The following is a 21,866-nucleotide window of genomic DNA, read 5'->3' on the forward strand; positions in this document are numbered from 1 at the left end:
ATAAATACTTTAAAACTAAAGAACCATTGAAATAATTTAATATTATTTTTAATGTACGCTTAGTTTCAAATTTATAATGTAACTGACCTGACCTAATCGATCATTTTCATTAATTAGGCATTCACAAACACACGGCAAAATAAAAAAATGGCATCGGTCGAATGATAAACACAGGTCTTGTATGCAAAATAATAACGGCAATATCTCCTAAAGTATTTGGAATTTCTTATCTCCGCCGCTTTTAATGAAAAGAGGAAGTTGAAGAGCATCTAATAAAGGTATTTTTGGACTTTTAACATTTTTTTTTCGCAAATACCGCTCAACTACATATGATGAAATTAAAAAATTCGATAGCTCCTAAAGTATTTGGAATTTCTTACCTCCGCCGCTTTTAATGAAAAGAGGAAGTTGAAGAGCGTCTAATAAAGGTATTTTCAGATTTTTAACATTTTTTTCGCAAATACCGCTCAACTACATATTTACCTGCCTAGGCACACTTAAGGAGTGCGCAGAGCTTCAGGAAAAATGTGATTTCAAAACTACTCAACATATTCGAGTGGGGTCTGTTTACAAAAAAGCATTCAGGCATGTTTTCAGGGTAATTTTAGTCGTAAAACAACCGGTACAGATGTTTGAAAGCACATAATGGACTTGCATTACACCTTTACCATATAATGTTACGGTCATCGCTCAATTTTCACAGTTGTTCTATGTACGACAAGGAGACTGTGCACCAGTTCAGATTTGTGCTTAGAGGCGACACCGCACTAGAAGAACCAGCAAACATCACACTTATCATCTCACCTCACTAACACACATACATCCCGACTAGATGGACCCCTTAATACTGTTTTACGGAATCATCATGGATAATTAAAACTAAAAAATACCATTTTCAGATTTTTCTTACTTAATTTTATGGCAAAGGCACGTGAGTATGCTACTGTATAATTTCCTAGCATAGGCACTCATAAAAAGTGTGGTGTTATTTAACTACTTGTCTTGAAAAACAGTAATGAATTTTAAAAGCTGCTACCCTAACTTAGCCAACTGTTCACTGAAATTTACAGTATATTTTTAATATAGCTAACCTAATCTAACCAATTATTATTATTGCTGCAAAAGGGTAAAAAAAACCTGGTGACAAGACACACACAAATTTACAAGTTTCTGAATATTATTTTATTTTTTTTTTTCAAATGAGTAGTACTTACTTTAGAAAATTTAAAAAATAAAAATACTATATAACCCACTTTCGATTATCAGAACATAACCAAATCTAATATTAGTTAGTTAATAACGCGAATAGTTAAACCCGGTGGGAAACATTTTAGCCCATTACCCCACTCAATATTATCCAGAACTGAGCCATAGGCCTACTTCATTTCATTTAACTTCATTATTTTTTGGTGGCCTACAGCGCTGCACCAATGACCATAGGATCATTACATATCGTATCCGAAGCCTTTGTTCATTGTCATATCGCCAATCAAATTAACTTTATGTAGATCAACACCAGTGCCTTACCCGGGACTCGAACCCAGTACACCTCGCACAGTAATCCGGTGCGCATCCGATTATGCTACGGAGGTCGGCTGAGCCATGCTACTAGCCAATACACACTCCTCATCTAACACATTCCTATTCCCTATATTCTTAGAACCATAGCATTTTTTACCACTCTCCAAATTTCTTCGTTCCTTAAAGACATTGAAACCAAACTATCAAAACTCAAAGAACTAGTATTTCCCAGTAACTAACACAGAATACAATACTAGAATAGCAAAGAAAGTTTTTTAAACTTACATATTAATTTACCATTCCAAATACAAAGTAGCCGCCCACGACAAGTTACGAATAATAACGCCGGTGCATAAAAACAAAAACACAACACTTTTTTTTTCTTTGTTGGCCTTATCCTTGTATGTACGGACTAGAGCAAGGACTAGTGTGTGTTGATACAATACACAGTTACAATTGTAGTGCCCAAAAACATTGATCTCGTTTAATTGACTAATATTTAATTAGACTATAAATAAATTAAATTTAAACATTGTTTCTATAACTATAAAATATTAAAAAAATTAATAATGTGTCGTGAGCTTGTCTCTGACAGAGTAGTGTAGACATGTCGGAAATCACTCGGTGGCTTTGCTGATGACGAGATAGTTTCTTGCCCAGCGCCAGTTCTGTGGAAGAGTAGTCTCTAACTCTGAGGTGGTAGTAGACCGTCCTGCCCAGTTTGGCTGACCGAGGACGCTTCTGCGTCGGAGAACTCTGTGGCAGCAACTTACCAAACTACGTGTTGGTCCACTGTTGCGGGCCTGTAGATACTTCCCTCCGACGACCAGCTTCGTTACTCTAGTATTATGTAATTACTAGGATAGGGTGACAGGGTTGTAACGTTGTAAGACATGACTCACAGTTCGGTGTGCATTGGTGGGCCATTTATTATAGGAAAGGGCACTGCGAATTCCACTACAAAACACACACACTATACAAACACACAACATAATAACTTCCAGCTCCATGATTAAACTAAAAAATGTGTGTGTGTGTGGAGTACACGAGCGACATAAATGAAACTTCTTGCTTATTAGGTATAGATAGAGATAAATTATTAGTACTGTTTTTATTGAACAAGAGATAAGTGAGAATAGTAAGGATGCGGGTGTGATATCAAATAAAATAAAAAAACGAAGAGTATACAAACACAAGCAACCTTCTGAGAATTCGGTGGCTGCGTCATTTATACCTTTCCCCTGCCATCTCCCCTTCCATCCGTTACAACTAGCATATAGCATGTTACGCTAGTTACTTTTCCTCCCTTTTATTGTTTCCCATTCGATCGATAGTGCATGAGTTGTAGTGGCACGAGGTCGCTGTTCGTGCATGAAGTGTGAAGAAAGCAAAAGTTGGTTCAGGCTATTCTCGTGGACTGACGTGCACAGTGAATATAAGTTATTTAATTAATAAAAAAACATGCAAATATGAAATGTTGACGCCAACCGCCGGTGCTCCCTCTGGTCCGCAAAGGTCGTTATGTCACAACAACACTTACTCTTAAGTGCCTCGAACACGCCCGAGCGTGATGTCCGCCGAGTGTATAAAAGTGCGCCGCGACGAACACCCAAGCGACGACAGCGCCCGGCCGGATGTGGCAATGCGCCTAACTAAATATGTAATTATTCTGTTAAAACAGAAACAATCATATTAATAACAATTTAAAGAGAATTAATTCAAGGGTAATTATGTCCAATTGTTCTATAATCATATATTGTGAAATATGTCATTTAAGTCCAAAACTGGTCGGAGCTGTTTTCCCGCGCTGCACGTGTCGAGGCGCGAGGCCGCAGGGCGGTCTCGAGTTCAGTTACCATCGGGAGCTCGCAGGGGTCGGACGCTCCGCGAACGCAGAGCCTTCAACTTTCGCGCTACATCCAAGTCTCAGCAATAGTGTAAGTTCTTTAAATCCTTTTACCAGCTCTGCGCCGACCCCACCCAGTCGCACGATATTTCGTGCGACTCGTTAATTAATCATTTATCCCAACAGGGAGTTTTACATTTTTTACGTAATTCCATGTCCAGAGTCTAAGGGCAGCGTAATTGAGGTACGCAGTTTTCCGGCTTCCACAGCCAAGTAATCGTTATCGTCGAAGACTCTGCCGTCGTCCGGGGTCTCGGGTTCGAGTCCCGGTGCGGTTCCTAGCGGGAGTGGCTGTTGCAAATGTAATGAGTCCGGGTGGGCGCCAGGCTAGCTCTGGTGCTAGTCGGTAGTTGGGTCGTGGGGTCGATTGCCCTGCGTGGCCCACTAGGACCGTCGGCGATGTTGCGTGGGTTTAAGGAATTCCCTACTCGGCGGTGATTGGGGATAGCAGGTTTAAAGAAGCAGACGCTGAAATGAGGTAATAAATGACGGGCGTCATTTATTCAGGCGACGATGGCTCTGGTGTAACTTCGTTGGTTACACGCCACGTCGTACAACAGGTGACGTCACAAGATACAAAAACTACACAATTACACGCAACTAAGTCTGAAAGTTACTTAATTAACGTGGCACAAGTTTACAAAAGGAATGTTACACGAGGTTGCGTTACACAAGTTTACGAATGTTACGTGGGGAGATGCGTCGCACAAGTTTACAAAAGAAATGTTACACGAGGTTGCGTTGCACAAGTTTACAAAGAAATGTTACAAAGTCACTAATTGTTCCGTATTATCGTGTCCCTAGGCGTTTCTGAGCCTGGCTGCTCAACGAGGGGTGAGGGTGATTGGAGGCGGCCAATCCCGTAAATCTGCGTATCGAGGCGGTGCTCGCGTCCACGGCAGTGGAGCGCGGACCGCAGCTAAATTCGCTCAAAAGTTCCCTTACGGGGAGTGTCAGTGCCGGAGCGACTGAGTTTAACCAAAGTTCTGTCCTCGGGAGACGGCCCGTACCGGATACTGAACCTACCCCGCGGACCAAGTGTGGTGCAGGGTTTTTTTTTTTTATATTTATGCGGCCGGATTAGGTCCTGGACCGAAAAACTGGACCGGGTACACACGGAGAGATTATTAAAAAGGGGTTTTAAGAATGACTATATTTACCAGAAATGAACTCGGTGTGGACAAAGGATGATGTCTCTCCGTGGGACGTGCGTCCGCCCTGGTCCACGAGTCGCGCTGTACTGGCGTCATGTCATGGCGTCCAGCCGAGGCTCGGTGGCCCTCGCGCCAGGGTTGACCTCATTACGTTAGTTTCTGATATGATATGTTAATAAGAGAATTTAATGATGTTAAATTCTTACATTAATTATAAAAGCTGAATCAAGGTCATTCGTCCCTTCTACAAATGAAAGTTATTATATTTAAGAATTTGACGCCGACCGCCAATGCTCCTCTGTCGCATAGACCGCTATGCCTCATCAACGTCTCGCAAAAGCGTGTGCACCGAACGCGCCCGTGCGCGCAGCAAAGTGCAGTTCGTGCGACGAGGCGAACGCCATACAACGAGTGCTACACCGGCGCAAGGATCCGGCCGGGTGTGGCATATCCTTCCGCCGCACTACAACAAATTGTTATAATTATGTTTTTCCACAGGATTTTATTAAACATTATTTTTTATTAATTAATAATTAAGTCTTTGCAAAATCATGTTTCAATGTGCGATTTGTCCCGAACCTGGCCGGTTCAGTTTCCCGCGAAATTCACACGTTTCCGCGGGAGGGCTGGCGGGGGAGGGGGGTCGCGCGCGGCGACACCGCTAGTGTCCTTCGAGAGCTCAACCAGGCCGGCAGCCTGCGCGCAACGCGGAACCTTCAAACTTTGCATTCACCGACATGTAGTTTTCCATAGTGTAATTTCTTTTCAACCTTTTTGTACAGTTCCGCGGTCGGCCTAAATTTACCATGAGGTACTTAACTTAATTCAATCAGTGCTCAAGATGAGTGTTCCACGTCATACGTAAGTACTGTGGGAAGATTATGTGGTTTCACGTCGGCGCTTCACGCCCAACCTAGCCTACAGGCTATTTAGTTTTGGCCCGCACGGGGCAGCCAGCAGGCGACACGTGCTATCAGACTTAATAACGATTCAGTCCCTGGGTCACACCTAGACACCACGTAGAGTCGCCGGAAACACGGGCCTACGTGCTGCTAGCCCAGTTTATCAAGTGTAATGTATTAGTGGAATAGTTGTTCGCCTAAGTGTAATTCGTCATGTCAGGGCTTATGTATCACCGTCGTACGGCAGTGCGCCACCAAACTTAATCCAGAGCTAGGTATTAGTGTAGTGTATTGTGCTTCAAAATATCGTGTGCCATGTCAGAGTGTCTTTTGTAACTTTCGCATCACGTAAACGAGTCTGCCCCTCACGCGCATAAGAATCGTGAGCCGCCACTGAGGAAGTGAGCTGCGCGTGTGACTAGTCGCGTCGGGCAAACCGTTACGGCCAGAACGGGCAGCACCATGTATTGGGCTGTGCTGTATTAAATTCACGAACTATCTGAAGAAGTTTTGTGTTATTATTCAGGCGTCCCGAGTGGCCTCAACAGCTCGGGGGGCCCTACTGCGTTGACCCCTACCTCTAGCCACAAGGCCGAACCTTCCCTGAGATCACGAACTGAACAAAATCACGTCTAAATACTCAGAGGTAGCGGGGACGGCGTCAAATTATTATGTTTAAATTTTTACGTCACACCAGCGACTGTTCGTCTCTTGTCGGATTGCTCTGGTGGGGTTAATGACGCAACACAAGGTTTGAATAATTATGTCATAAGGTCTGATTGACTGATTCAGGCAGAAGGCCGCCAGGGGAACATTCACACGCGTATTGCTGTAGTTACACACGTGAGTGCCCGGGCACTCCTACGTCGCACTTTCGTTGACCAACTTCAAATAAATACGTAACACTGTTTAATAATCTATGTTTGTTTTTTAACGTGGTTGGTTTTAATGACAGTCTATTATTTTGGGGGGGCCGGGTTCTACCTTGGTTGCTGGTGGCTCGCCTGACTCGGGTGGGCCATGGCTAGGGGCGCGTTCCGTTAGCGGGGTTGCATACTGGCGGTTGCAGGTCGGGCTTTAGGGTGGCCTTCGGTCGGACGACGTCAACTCTTAGTAACGTGTGTCAAGTTCGTACTCGTTAATTTACGTCTCTTAACTTTCATCGTATGTAAATGTGTAACTTATAACGTGCAATCTAACCGAGTAATAACTGATTAATAAGTGACTGTAACGTGTATGTTTCCATCTTACCGGGTCTACGTACTTTTCGGGACTTTAAAATTTTGCCACAGGTTAGATTGTCAATAACTTTTGAACATTCGTTTGTATGTGCCGTTTTCCATGTTAACGTAAATGCCTGCATAAGCTGTTGCAGCACAATAGCTCCGCGACTACCCACCGCATCTTTCACGTTGATAATCGACCACTGTATAAGTCCATGCATACCACTTTGCAACCTATCCTGGTCGCGCGCACCGTTTACGCAGAGAGACTCGCGTGCCGCAGCGGTCAGACAACAGACGCGGCCAGTACTGGGACCAGTGAGTGTAACGGTTCTGAATAAAGTGCAGTGTCGTGTCAACCAGTTTATTATTTATTCATAAGGCGTCCTGGGTGGCCTGAACAGCCCGGGTAGGTTTCGAACTACGACGCGCTCCTGCCTGCAGCCACGAGGCCGAACCCCCGTTAAAACCCTGAGATCACTTTTCAAACTAATAACTACTTAAAAAATTTAGACATGCAGCGGGAGTGGCGTCAATGTATTAAAATAATTTGTTTCTTAATAACATTTCTAAATAGGCGAAATGATATACTAAATCTTGGCGGATGACACAATAAAGTCATCCGATAGCCAAGCGGGTGGTTATCGAGATATCATTCACGGAGCTGTTCTACTCGCTGCACTTCACTTGCACTCTTTTACACTTCGACTTCATAAAGAAAAACTGTCTGGTTGGGAGGGGTGGGCGAGAGGTGCAGCCCTGGAGGAATGGCAGTGGGACATAATGTCCTATGTAAGCTGGGTGTACATCGACGGTTGTCATCAAGTTTATTTCCAAATTTTTTGCAGGTGTGGTTTTTTATAATGTCATCAACCACAGATTGCGTTTCGAATCCTGAGTTGGGCTTTGTGGGTGCTTGCTCGTTTGAGTGCAAACTGTATGGTTGGAAGGGGGAGGGTCATCAGCCTCAGCATAGCTTATTAGGTCTGTGCATGAAGTTACATACAAGAAATTAACTGTTACACTGCTAAACTCCCTAATTAGTTGAGATGACTGATTACTAACTGGTATTAGCACGCAAAGACTCTGACATGCACCAATATCCTGCGGAATGCAGAGCTGTAGTGGACATCTCTCGACAGTAGTGTGGTTAGATAATGTTGCCAAGCACCAGCTCTCTCAGTTAGAGCACACCCTTCTTCAGAGAGGTGAGTCGTAGACCGTTTGGCCCTTTGCTTACCGAGGGACGTCACTCGCACTAAATAACGATGCTGTGCAGCCTAGCTTGAACCCTCACTGACCCATGTGTTGCAGACCCGTGAGTATGCCAGACTCGTCATTCTGTGGACACACTGGGACAGGATAATGATCGGGGTTAAACAGTACGCACATATCAGTTAGTAAAAATGTCCGTCTTTAATACAGCCCCCAAGTGTACTTACATATACAACTGCACAAACATCCTCCATATTCGATAAAATGGTAATGTGGATGGTTACAATGGCATTTTCTCCTAGTCCGAAATGTTGTGGCCAGCACATGCCCGTGTCCATGCATTACTTTGAATCACACACCGAAGCCAGCCAGTCGCTTAAGCGTGGTGCCTGCCTGAGTGCCTTACAATGCTAATGAAAAACTAATATGTGTGGAGGATTGGTACCCCTCAAAAAAACACACAGCGAGATGCGCGTGGAGCTCTATAAATAAGAATAGAAAAAGTTAAAAAATACTTAAAGAACTTTTGCATTTGCCAATCAGTTAAAGAAATCAATGATGAGTCTAGGTCTTAACCTCTACTAGTGGGTCGCACAGGACTGGAGCAAGGGTTACAAGGCTGCGAATTCCGCTGTGCAGGTGTGGAAGTCACGTCAAAAAGATTTATTTGGCATAACGATACATTTGATATGACCCCCAATGTCCATGTAAGCCATTATATACATGTTAATACAGCCACACACTGACGACTTCGTCAGCATCACACCTAAATAAATGTAACTTGTAAAACTTCAAACAGTATGTATGTAACATTGTAATTGTTGCAAGAGAACATTGCACAAAATTTTCCAACCATAATAAATAATTACTAAGTTACTGCATAAATCTTGAAAAAAATATTCTAAATTCATTTTCTTTATCACAAATGTACTAACGCCATGGGATCAGGTTTCACAAGAATGTGCTGCTTAACATGTATCTTTTTTTTTTTTTTGGTACGACTTTCGTATATTGTCCTAATTCAATATTTGATAGAAGTATTAAAAATATTGCTCAAGAAGTGGAAACAATTTGTGATTGGGTGCAGACGTTATTTTACGTGCTTAAAAAAATGTTTGGGAATTTTTGATGATTATATTAGAGAATTTTTCTAAAGTGTGGCTGGTGTTACTGGGACAACTACACGTCATGAATATTTGATTGTATGTAAAGAAAGTGTATTTACATTTGATTAAAATTGTGGCAATACATATATATGTTACACCTGTTTGTACAATGAATATATTTCGGTTGCTATAATGATGAGCGTTGGTCATGAATTATATGAAATTAATAAATGCCAATATGCTTTTCAAGGTCACATGTCACAAAATAATGTGACGTGTCGTGTATTTTCACACGCATTGTTCACCGGTTGCAGGTTGGAGAGCGTAAAGACCTTGCTGGTTAAAACGAGAAGTAAAACTACAGATTCTGAATATGTGTTGATTCCGTATTAAAAGAAGAATAATAATGAGTACTCGTAAGAGAACTGTGACGACCCACAACGGCTTGGAAGACGGTGGAGTGGATGGTTATATTTCAGGACGTGAACATGTAGCCAGTGGTAACATGAAAGGAGACGAAAAAAATATTGCTATATTATTTTTCCTGTATCTCCTACAAGGAATTCCTTTGGGTTTAAGTGCTGCGATTCCAATGTACCTTCAAAACCGCGGCGTTAGTTACAAGCAACAGGTGAGCAAAATAAGTTAGTACTAATAACACTAACTGATAGTACTAATTAATGGAGTGTTGCCAAAGAAAGACGTTTGCTCAGACTGTTTGCTTAATCAGACAACACTGTGACACCATGTTGCAAACTGTATTGTCATCGTAGTTATTGCGGGCCTCGTGGTCCGTATGCCAGAACTGAGCATCGAACCAAGGGCCCGCGAATAGATCCAGGCCGCAGAATGCCGCCCACTACTTCTTGTTGTAAAATAGAGTTTGTGTGTGGATGTCTGAGGGAAAGATTATACTGAGTAACTTCTAAAGTGTCGTTCAAATTTGTTTCTTTGGCGGAATCATGGTAGGGACTAGAACCCACGGACTTCTGAGAGTAATGTGATGAATAAGGAAGTAGGAAATAAATGAGTGAGATTTGGAAAAACAGGTTTGAATCCTAGTGTGAGCAGTTTCAGTTGTACTGCCTGTCCAGTGCTCTATAATGTTGATAATCGGTTGCGGCGCGCGAGAATGAGAGGCCCAGCCACCGCTTTGAAGTTGCCAATGTGTTTTTTTTTGTACCTCGGTCAGGGATATAAAACACTACTTTTCCTGAGACTGCACAACCGGTGTAGGTAATTACTTGTGGAGATGAGTGAGATGATACACTGCACAGGGCGACAGCCCTTCTCAGTACAGCCCCTGGGAGCTCCAATGTACTTTCATTTGAGAATTTGCGGGAATCTGGAAGTTTTTCCAGTGAACTCTGTTACACACAGTTTTAAGATTAGCATTTGTCTCGGTAACTTACTGTGTTTTAATTACTGGTAAAGCTTCAAGTATCATTATGAAATCAAATTTTTTTCCCCCCATTACTTCGCAGGCAGAGTTCAGTTTCTCCCACTGGCCGTTCAGCATGAAGTTGCTTTGGGCCCCGGTGGTGGACTCGGTCTACTCGTCGTGGTTCGGCCGCCGCAAGTCATGGCTGATCCCCACCCAGTACCTGATCGGGCTGTTCATGCTCTACCTCTCCAGCACGGTGGAGGGCTTCCTGGGCGGGGACGCAGTCAGCCCAAACGTGTCCCTTCTCACCTTCTTCTTCTTCGTGCTGAGCTTCCTCGCTGCCACGCAGGACATCGCCGTAGACGGCTGGGCGCTCACCATGCTTAAAAGGTATCATTTTTTTATCTGTGCCAGTGTCTTCTAGGTTAGTAGGGAAACATACTGAACACAAATAAAGTATATAATTTGTGTATATATATTTTTTTCCAGGTGCAACGTAGGTTATGCATCAACGTGTAACAGTGTGGGCCAGACAGCTGGTTATTTTCTGGGTTACGTTGTTTTTGTGGGATTGGAATCTCCAGAATTCTGCAACACTTATTTACGCAGCACGCCGTCCACGGAAGGATTAATCACGCTTTCAGGCAAGTCTTACGAGTCTTTAATCGGTAACGTGATACCTGGTGTGATGTTCTTCACTTGTTGAGAAGTGTCCAATGGGGTAAATATGTAGTTGAGCGGGATTTGCGAAAAAAAATGTTAAAAATCCGAAAATACTTTTATTATATGCTCTTTACCTTCCTCTTTTCATTAAAAGCGGCGGAGATAAGAAATTCCAAATACTTTAGGAGATATTGAATTTTTAATTTTCAACAATGTAGTTGAAAGGTATTTGTGAAAAAAAATGTTAAAAATCTGAAAATACCTTTATTATATGCTCTTCAACTTCCTCTTTACATTAAAAGCGGCAGAGGTAAGAAATTCCAAATACTTTAGGAGATATCGCCGTTCTTATTTTGCTATACAAGACCTGTGTAATGGTTCGACGGGCACAATTTTTTTTATTGCCATGTGTTTGTGTTTGTGAATGCCTAATTAATGAAAATGGTCGATTAGGTCAGGTCAGTTACATTATAAATACTTTGAAACTAAGCGTACATTAAAAATAATATGAATTAATTTCAATGGTTCTTTAATTTTAAAGTTTTTATAATGTAACTGACCTGACCTAACAAACCGGGACAAAGGATGAACAGAAACAACTCACGTAAAATTTTTTTGTTACTTATTACTTGCGCAACAATAAAAAATAAGACTTTAAAATTAGAAACGTTAAAAACTCGCCTAAGCTGGAGGTGGTAATGAAATACTGTTTTATACAATAAATGAAGTAAATAATCACGTATTGGTTAATTTGAATTCTGGCCTATCACGAACAATCACGTGACATCATTATCCAATAAAAAAATAGATGCTCGTAAACAAGAAACAATGGTGAAAGCCACATGAACGCACTGCTATAATTGTGATGAAATTTAAAAATTCGATATCTCCTAAAGTATTTGGAATTTCTTATCTCCGCCGCTTTTAATGAAAAGAGGAAGTTGAAGAGCATCTAATAAAGGTATTTTCGGATTTTTAACATTTTTTTTCGCAAATACCACTCAACTACATATGATGACATTTAAAAATTCGATAGCTCCTAAAGTATTTGGAATTTCTTACCTCCGCCGCTTTTAATGAAAAGAGGACGTTGAAGAGCATATAATAAAGGTATTTTCAGATCTTTATAATTTTTTTTCCAAATCCCGCTCAACAACATATTTACCTCCAGTGGTTATATTTAGCATAGTTAGTTAATTTACTAGGGAGAGCCACGGTGGTTCAGTGGTCAAAGTCAAATAACTCGGCTCCCACTAAGGTGATCTGGTTTCGATCCCTGTGTGGTCAAACCCAGATTTTCTGTAAGTGGGAATTGTGACAGATATTGCCATGAGATGGTAGGTTTTCTTCTGTCAGTGCTCCATTCTCATCTCATATCCCTTCATTGTCCCTAATTGCTCCAATGTTAATGAAATGCTAAACTTTATTTAATTGTCTCTAATGACCTCATTGACGAGACATTTAACCAAAATTTGTATCATAATTTCTCTGTTTATTCATTTAATCGTTCATTTATTTCATGTCCTAATTCTAAGTGCATAGCTATATAACATTAATTTTTTTTTTGTTTTGGATTAAAACCTATAAAAATGACGTAGCTCTACGATCAATTATTTGTCTTTTTTTTTTTTCCCCTTTTTAGGATTTTTGTATTTTTGGGGAATAGTATTTCTCATCACAACCACGCTAGTAGCTCTACTGAAGAGTGAGAAGTGCGGGGAAAATTCAGGGCTCGATGACCCCAACACCAGTGTCAAGGAGTCTTACCTGTCGCTGTGGAACATCATCAAGTTGCCGTCGATACGGACGACAATGTTGGTGCTTCTCACGTGCAAGGTGTGTGGTAGTGATGCAGGAGGCTAATATTTGTGAAATATTAATATTCTCTGTGTATAGTTGCAGTAGTAGTGGTTACATTATGAAAACTACAAATATATTTAACATTTGTTCAGCCTGTTTGACAGTTTCAGAATGATTCATGTACGTGATAAAAGTGAAAAACTTTATTCTGATGGTCGACTCTAGCACGTTGTACAGGTGAAAACTTTCCTTTATCTTAATTTTACTAGCTGTATTTTGTAATACATGACTACCATGATACACAGGAATATAAATAAATTAATTTAAAAAAATAAAAAAAATTGTAATTTATATAAAATGTTAAAAAGTGTTAGTCGTGCACATTAAACACTGGATAATTTACTAGTATTGAAGGTGTTAAAGCATTGTAATAAACATTGCACCTTGTTATAACTCAGGAATCACACTTTAGTGAGCCCTTTTTTCTAAATAGTATATATGGTTTTTTTTAAAAATAAATACTACATTATCAGATATATCAGTTATATTTAGTGTGCTATGATGACTAAGTTATCTTAACTATTTTGATAATCATAGGGTTATATTTTTAGTGTAGGTTACATTGAATAAAGTCTGTCTTTAAATTATTTCAACATACAGTATTTGTTAACATGGATGACCACTGACCAGTGACATCTACTTTCCCCCTGCATGTCATCGCAATGTTTTCAGATAGCATTTTCTGCTTGTGACGCTGTCACCAGTTTGAAGCTGATAGATGCCGGCGTCCCGAAGGAGAAGTTGGCGCTGATGGCCATCCCGATGGTGCCGCTTCAAATCATCCTTCCCCTGGTCATCAGTAAATACACAACTGGTCCGAGGCCAATGGACGTGTTTATAGCTGCGTATCCGTACAGGTGCGGTGTTTATTTTCTTATGTTTCTGTTTGGTGGACGCGCTCCACAGTGATGTGACCTATAAATGATAGGTCGTAATGTAACATAACTTACGAAACTAAAGTGTAATGAACTAATGAGTGGTATGAAGCTCTCTTTCAGAATTACCATCTAGTAAATTGTAAGGTTAAAATCATTTAAATGGAGGAAAACATTATTAAAGTTGCCATCAATATTTTCTCAATTTTTAATTCACTAAACACACAATTTTCCTTGACTTCAAAGGCCTTCACATCATATTGAGTTTTCCAGTATCCAGTGGGAATAAAATATGTACTTGGTTATAAAAGAAATGATAAATATGTATAATTGATAGTTTTATTTTATTTAATAACTTGACACAAATTAAATGACTTACTCGTTGCAGATGTATATAAACTTTAATATGATGCTGATTTTACATTAACATAAACACCGGGAACATATAATTATTCTGTAAAATTTCTTCAATTGTTTGAGCTGGGCTCGATTTTTAAGAACTCGACTTGACGACTCAAGTAATTGCTGAACTCTGTTCTACTCGACTTGACCTAAAAATTTACATACTTGTCCCTATCTAATAATGAAATTTCTAATAATATGATTTATTGCATTTTCTCACCAGCAGTGTGGTTTGTCTTATCAAATTGAAATAACTCTCAGATTATGGTGTTGCAGGTTGTGCTTTGGTGTGGTGGCAGCATTCATAGTGTGGATTACTCCAATCTTGGTTCAAGACGGTGTAGTTCCTCTATACTACTATGGACTGCTGCTTGTCAGTTATTGGTTTCATCAGGTAAGAATTTTTATTGACCCCTTAACTTTCTTAATTAGTAGGCTTCACAGTATAGTAAACTGATGTTTAAAAGTACGGCTACTTTGGTGAGTCATTAAAGTAGCATGATCCCCACACTATGAATTTCTGGATTTTCGGAAACAACTGCATTATTCGTAGTCTTTATCAGAAACAAATTTTGTCTAGAACTTGCTTATCAGTTGGTCGAGTAGTTTAAAGGAACTGAAACCAGAACTAAAAAAATCAGTAACAGCGCAGACCTATTCGTAACATGACTTTTATCATTCCTGTTGCACTTGTCCATTCTATGGATGAAAATGATAAGCATGCACTAGTTTGTAAGTATGTCTATTAATTTACTATTTCAGTTTTATCGCTATTCGTCAGGTAATCTTGCCTCTAATTATAATATATACATACATAACTTGTAATTATTTTGGTATGTTATTGCCTTAAATGTTTTTATGATTTATTTTTTATATTTAACTTAATCTATTGCTGACAAAATACCTATTTACATTTTTTTTTTCAAATAATTTTTTATGGGGGTGCCAAAATTAAACACTGACCCAGAGAAAACAGTTGTTAATATGCATTACTAGATATTGCTGGGCCACAGGAGGTCGGTACAGTGCTGCTACAGCCCTCTAGTGAGACGTGAAGCAACTGTGCTACCTAGGGACTGAAAATGACTTCTTTGTGGTTAGACTATGGTTAATTCATACTAAACAAATAAACACACAGTTCATTAGTACATACTGTATCTTTGCTTGGAGGTTAACTTAAAACCGAGAACCGATTATTAAGAACCGGGGGAAAAAAAGTAGAATCGACACATCACCGCATATGGTGATCCAAGAAAGTTAATAAACTGGTTTTATTTAACCATACGTGTAGTTGTAAGGCTTAAAATGACCTAAAAAAAAAAAAAACCGACCGGCATCGAGGTCGTCAGAGATGCTCGTGTAGTTGATCGGAACCGCCGCTGTCCCGGCAGGTGACGCTGTACTGCATGTTCGTGGCGGTGATGGCGTTCTTCGCGCGCGTCAGCGATCCCGCGGTGGGCGGCACGTACATGACCCTGCTCAACACGCTGTCCAACCTGGGGGGCAACTGGCCCAGCACGCTGGCCCTCTGGCTGGTCGACGCCCTCACGTCCCGGGGCTGCTCCCAGGAGCCCGGCAACCCGTGCTCCTCACCCGCCCTCGCCCAGGTACCGTCGCGACGTCGTTTCGTCAGAGGCGCTCTCTCCGAGGCGTTGTTCCAGAGTGCACTGTGAACATAGGCGTGCCCAGACATTTCCATTGGGGGGGGCCTGCTAAATTTTTAAATCAGAAGCTGAATTTAGAATGTTAAATAGCCTAAATACATTCACTCATTGCCGTGTTTATATTTTTGTGCTGTATCAACGAGATATGTTTACTAGTTAATATTTATATCCGTATAATTTTAACAATCTTTAAAATTTTTTTTTTTTTTTCCATAGACAAATGTTTAAAGGGTACTTACACATTTTCCCCCCTCGAATTTTCCAATAGCTTGGTCCAGATCTACCTTGAAATGATCTTCTTTTTAGTGAATGCAAACACAGCAATTCAGACAACAGAACTTTAACAAACCTCTTAAAAAAATTTTTTTTGCTTGGCCATTTTAAGGGACCTTGTGTTTTAAATAAACTAAGGCGGCTGTATTTCCAGAACGATAAAATGTTTAAAAATATTGTTAATTAGCACGCTGCAACACTGAAAAACAGTTAGAGTGTCACAGTGCCAGGAATATACGAATATTAACGAACGCACTAGAGAAAATGCCGATCTGAGTGATTACATTAGGGGGGGGGGGGGGGGGGCATGGCCCACCTGCCCCCCCCCTCCCCTGTAGGCACGCCTATGACTGTGAAACGCTGTCTCTGCCCTCGCCCGATCCAGGAGTGCACGGAGGCAGGCGGCCAGTGCCTCATCACGCTCGACGGCTACTACATCGAGAGCCTGATCTGCTTCCTGCTGGGCTGGCTGTGGCTGTCCTGGGGGAAGCGCAAGATCCAGGAGCTGCAGCTGAAGGGCGACAGCGATTGGCTGATAACGAAACGTCGCAGTAGGTAATATCGGGCCGCCACCGTGTGACCGCACCCCCGCACGTGCGGCCCAAGCAATTTTTTTTTTTTTTTTACGCGTTTCGACAGCGGCACTGAGTTTGAACCTGCGCACCGATACGGACTTGCATCACCTGTGCAATAAAAAATGATTCTTTTTTCGTAGTAGTTTTTTAATATGAAATTGTTTTTATTTTTATAATGTGATACATCTAAGGAAAACAAATTTATTTATTGTAGGTAAGTTTTAAATGTGTGGGTGTTCGAATATTGAACTGGCACTTTTTAGTATCTGATGTCGGTCTGCTGCTTTTTCTTCCCTTCTAGTTTTTTTTTTTTTTTTTTTAAATTAAAACGAGCATAATTGATTTTTATGGTAGACAGAATGATAACTCGTCGTGACTCTTAATGATTTCAGACCAGAGTATTTCAGTCACAATAAATGGTTGTGATCAGTGTGCTAGGCTGTTGTGTTTCATGTGTGTCAGTATTGTACAGTAACTTAATGCTTATGTGATTGCTTTTGCTGTCTCCAAGGTAGCAGATGTGTATTTCACATTTACACTGTTAAAACTCTAAAGCAAAGTACATTCTAAGTGTTCATACAAATGGCTGTTAGTGCCTGGGAGATACCTAGTACAGCAGAACCTGTTATAATGTTTTTCAAGGTGGCATAAGGAAAAACATTATATGCATGTATGCAGGAAAACTTCATAAGCAGGAAATACCAATTTAGTACTTTACAGAGTTTGAACTTTTTACCATAGGACTCATCAACTTACGTAAACAAATTTAATGTTAAAACCCTTGATGGATACAATTGATCCTTGAATTGGCTTAACCAAGCCAACCATTTTTTCATGATTCTTGACTATGATGTTTAGAGTGGGAGAATGCCTACAATTTCCAATTTCTTTGCCACATGAAAATGTGCATTTTTAGGATTCCTACCTACAAATTAAATCAATTAAACTCTCTATCAGTAATAGAAATACATTAATTTTTTTCATTGTGGAATATTCTGCAAACTAAAATATTGTACACACTAGAATGGCAAAGTCTGGAAGTTTTTTTTTTAAGACAAGGGTGCCAACATACACGTAACTGTGAAAGTTATGTACATTCAATATATTGAATACACAACATTATCCTACACCAATGTGTAGCGCTAGTCTTCTGGCACACTTACATTTTGATGTTGCAATAATCTACATCTATGGTATTACAGTGATTGTAAACCAAAATGTACATAAAGTGTAAAGTAAACCTTTTAACATGTTAAATTTCACAGAACGTGATAAGTGCTGGAATAATTAAGTTTTTAAAACTTTATTTTTGTTTGCATTTATTAAATTTTTAAAAAAGCAAACGTTTTAAGCAGGAAATGCATTATTCGTGAATTGTTACATGCAGAAAATAAATACATTGTCCTTATTGGGAAAATGTCAGGACTGTTACTATAAGTAAGAACATTATAACAGGGTTCTACTGTATTCACTTAGCAGAACTTTGTTCAAATTGATGCATTATGAGGACATTAAATTTATTACAGTATGCAATATTGCAAGTCAAATAGTACATGGTTTAGTGACGACCCTGGCTCTTAATCTGCACAGACCCAAAAAGTTATCAGGCTTGCCTCTCATGATCTCTACCAAGAAATTTTAATATAAGGGCATGTCAATAAGTAATGCACATAATGTGAAAAAAGACTGTAATGACGATATGAAACAGAAATTCAAGTTTTACCCACTTATTACTTTTCCACATGTTGCATTTTTTTTTTCCAACAATGGATAAGTTTTGAAAATCCTGGCCTCGTAGAACTCTTGTCGGCTGCGAGAAAAACCTCATTTGCACGGCCCCGTTTGAGTTTGTTGTCAAGAGTCTAACTTCTTACCGCAGAGGAACTTCTTCACGGGTGGAACTTTTCCAGATGGAAATCGGAGGGTGCTTTACGCTCCCCCACAGTTGACGATGTAATCACTAACACCATTTTACTGGTGACTGACGAACGCTATACGTGGATTCACGAGACCTCATTTTACTGATAATTTTTCTAATTAAAAATTGACACGTGCTTTACTTACACTCCCTCGTATTTTGACTTCCTAATTTTGGCTGGTGTCTTTTTGGTTCTGTTTTTAGGCAGGAAGGTAGGTAATCCTGCACATCTAGCCTGTACTTAAGATGTTTGTAATATGAACCATGTTAAAGTGCCTCCTAGATTTGATGCGTTTTTGTTGAGAACGATGCAGAAACCAACTACAGTTAGTGTATTGTTGTTTGCATTTTCAATGGATCCTTATTGGTGATTATTGAATCGGTTATGAGTCCAATTGGCCCGGCTGAACACAATCTAACTCAATTACTGTACATACAAATCCTCTGAAATACGAGCACTGCAGCAGTAGAAGAAAAATTCTGAAATTGGCACTTTGTTACTTTACTTTAATTTAGGATAAAACACCGATTGAAGAAATGAGTTCTGAAGTTTTTTAAATTTATTCTTTACTGAAAACAAATGCAGAAATATATTTCAGTGCATTGCTAAAAAAAAAAAAAAATTGTAGATGAACCAAGACTTCACTAAGTTTGAAGAATTTTTTAAATAAAAAAAAATGTTTCACAATTAATTACTAACTGCATGAGCACACCCATGGTCTCCCTGGGCCAAAAATTTAGAGTCCTGTTGGCAAAGAAAAATTTCTAGTTGTATAAAATACTGAAAGAGATTAACAATGCGGCCTGGCCGTGACTAACTTCAGTAATTTTCCGCATTGCATGCGCTAAATATTTTTTTTTTTTGTGTACCACCGAGCGATGAAACCTACTGGAATGACTGCTGAGTGCTGATAAGGTTTGTGAGTGTTACTCTTGAAGTTGTCAAAACATTTAACTGTAGTGCATGCTTCAAAATGAACATTTATAAGCATTTGTACCAACTTCTTAATGAGTTTGAGGCAACATCTGCTTGATGATCAACGGATATTTCGGAGCCCATGTCAAGATCTCCTGGTGAATTGTGTATTTTTTCACTGTTTGTTGAAATTATCACTTACAGATCACATGGAATCACCACAATTAGCTATGAAAATTTATATTCTGATTTTTAGTGATCAAACAATTATTTGGCAACCAATCCATGTATTAAAACATGATACTACTTCTCTGGGCCTGCTACCGACTTAGCTTTGCAGAAATTTGACGTACAAGAAGTGTGTGTGCAAAAATGTTTGTATTTTCATTATGTATTATTCCCTGATTTGGATTCTGTTGTTGTCTTAACACTGGTTTGTAGACATTAATGTGGCCCCCGAAGAGAAATGTTGGCTTAGCAATGCTAGACTGCAATTGGTTCGCTTATCATCTGGAAAACATACGGGGATGGTGACTCGCTTGTTAAATGGTTTGATGTTTGTGGAAGTAGACTTACATGAGTCTGCCATAGATCAGTGATGGATGTACAGTAAATCCCTCTTAAGATAATCCCACTTAAGAAAATTTCATGCATAGTAAATTTTAAATTCCGGACCTATAACTACATACAATTTTACCTTTTCCTTCTAAGTGTACATTTCTAAGTACGTGGAGGAAAAAAAAATAGAGGCTAAAACCAGACAGCTCTATACTAGCAACATAGGCAGTAATATGAAAAATAACCTAGCAGCAAGAGGTGTGACTACAGAAATATTTTATAGATAAATAATTATATTATATCTTACATTTCTGGTGTCAAACAAATAACCATTTTTAAGAAATTTGAAGCACTGAAAGTTTATTTCCCCCCAAAAATCAGTATAATTTTCAATTAAGTGTTTTTAGATATAAGAAAGTTATAATGTTGGTATCATATGTGTGAAACAGCTACGTTGTTCGTACTGGGCATACCATCTGACATATATCGGACTGACTCGAAAATAACGCCAGGTTTTCGCACAAAAATATTGGAGCTGTCCAGTATTAGTCTCTTAGCGTGTTTGGAGAAACTTCTTAACGGGTATTTACCTAGATTGTGCGCAATGTGACCTTGTCCACATGTTTAGCTTTTGGCAGTTGTGGGCAGATTGTACACCAACGATGATCTCTTGCGCAAAAGGCGTGAATCAGTCAGGATTACTACAGACAGGGAAAATCTGTGAAACAGGGATAACTCAGGGAATTGAAAAGTTTTCTCAAAAACCTGGAAAACACAGGGAAATCGAAAAAATCTTGTGTAGTGTCGTAATGTCTTTCAACCATAAATTTGTATGCCCTTAATAATACATTATAACCAACAATTGGATGCAAACATATTTATTTGAAGCACAATCAAATATCAAATTGTTCAAACTTATATTTGGTTGTATTTTTCAAACTGGTAGTGTTGGTTATGTAAAAAAAAATTATGACTGTACAAACTTTGTATTGTAAGTAATAGATCTATTATTTACTGGTTTACTGATGATACAGGAAAAAAAAAATGTTAGAACAGGGAAAAACAGGGAAAGGTCAGGAACTTGACTGAAGGAAGAGTGTGAGAACCCTGACCAGTCAAATTATTTTTTGGATGTACAATTGCAAGAGGTCAAATTATTGCATTACCTCTTATGTTCCCTGTTTATTTTAATACTAAGTGGTGCTGGTTAAAGCTTTAAGCTTGTCTGTATTGTTTCTAAGAAATAATAATTTTGTTTTTAAAGTATTTTGAATTTATTTCAGTGCTGATATTACAGTATTGTGACATGTTTGTTTTGATTCAGTCTGATTAAAAAGTACATTCCATACTCAGTTGTTTTATTTATGCATTTACTGTTCATATTTTATTTTACAATTATTGTGAAGAAATGTAGTGTGAGTTATGTATTAAAGTCATGAAACAGGTGTGGTATGTAATACATCACATTAAGTCCATGTATTAAAAAAAAAATGAAAATTGGTACAGGATTTTCAAAGCTTTCCTAAATGTGTAGTTGAATTTACTTTTAACTGAATATAATTTCTCAGCTTTTCACAGTGTTAGATCTTGCTGTAAAATCACACTTTTTTTTTACTTTTTTTTCTTTTCTAAAAACATAAATTTATAAAACAAATTTGCAGAAGAAACTTATTGCATAACAACCATTTTAAAATTTAGTTTTCAGAATCTGAAGTATGTGCTCTTGATTACATGAGTGTGCCTCAGTAATT

General features: G+C 39.3%; 2 protein-coding genes across 3 annotated transcripts in view; one reads left to right on the forward strand and one right to left on the reverse strand.

Moving 5' to 3' along the window:
* LOC134534127 (nuclear pore complex protein Nup107) overlaps positions 1 to 1,980 on the reverse strand; it is a 34,538-nt gene extending 32,558 nt beyond the window's left edge. Inside the window, exon 1 of the mRNA XM_063372223.1 lies at positions 1,807 to 1,980. The gene's annotated coding sequence lies outside the window, so the exon portion shown is untranslated. The remainder of the gene's footprint in view (positions 1 to 1,806) is intronic.
* A 7,056-nt stretch (positions 1,981 to 9,036) lies between these two features.
* LOC134534130 (acetyl-coenzyme A transporter 1) lies at positions 9,037 to 21,463 on the forward strand. 2 transcript variants are annotated; one of them, XM_063372227.1, is made up of 9 exons: positions 9,037 to 9,123; positions 9,342 to 9,658; positions 10,512 to 10,801; positions 10,901 to 11,055; positions 12,717 to 12,910; positions 13,607 to 13,791; positions 14,488 to 14,605; positions 15,603 to 15,818; positions 16,534 to 21,463. In XM_063372227.1, the coding sequence occupies exons 2-9, from the start codon at positions 9,434 to 9,436 to the stop codon at positions 16,705 to 16,707; spliced, it is 1,557 nt and encodes a 518-aa protein (XP_063228297.1). In that variant the 5' UTR covers positions 9,037 to 9,123; positions 9,342 to 9,433; the 3' UTR covers positions 16,708 to 21,463. The 2 variants fall into 2 exon arrangements, with proteins under 2 accessions (XP_063228297.1, XP_063228299.1); XM_063372229.1 differs by having other exon boundaries at positions 9,093 to 9,658.
* The last annotated feature ends 403 nt before the right edge of the window (positions 21,464 to 21,866 follow it).

Source organism: Bacillus rossius, chromosome 7 (genome assembly GCF_032445375.1).
Source record: "Bacillus rossius redtenbacheri isolate Brsri chromosome 7, Brsri_v3, whole genome shotgun sequence".
In the NCBI taxonomy this organism is placed as follows: Eukaryota; Metazoa; Arthropoda; class Insecta; order Phasmatodea; family Bacillidae; genus Bacillus; species Bacillus rossius.

Coding starts and splice junctions, on each gene's coding strand:
- LOC134534130 (XM_063372227.1), top strand. CDS start 9,434: ATGAGTACTCGTAAGAGAACTGTGACGACCCACAACGGCTTGGAAGAC. Junction 10,802..10,900: donor GCGCTCACCATGCTTAAAAG/GTATCATTTTTT, acceptor ATTTTTTTCCAG/GTGCAACGTAGGTTATGCAT. Junction 11,056..12,716: donor AGGATTAATCACGCTTTCAG/GCAAGTCTTACG, acceptor TCCCCTTTTTAG/GATTTTTGTATTTTTGGGGA.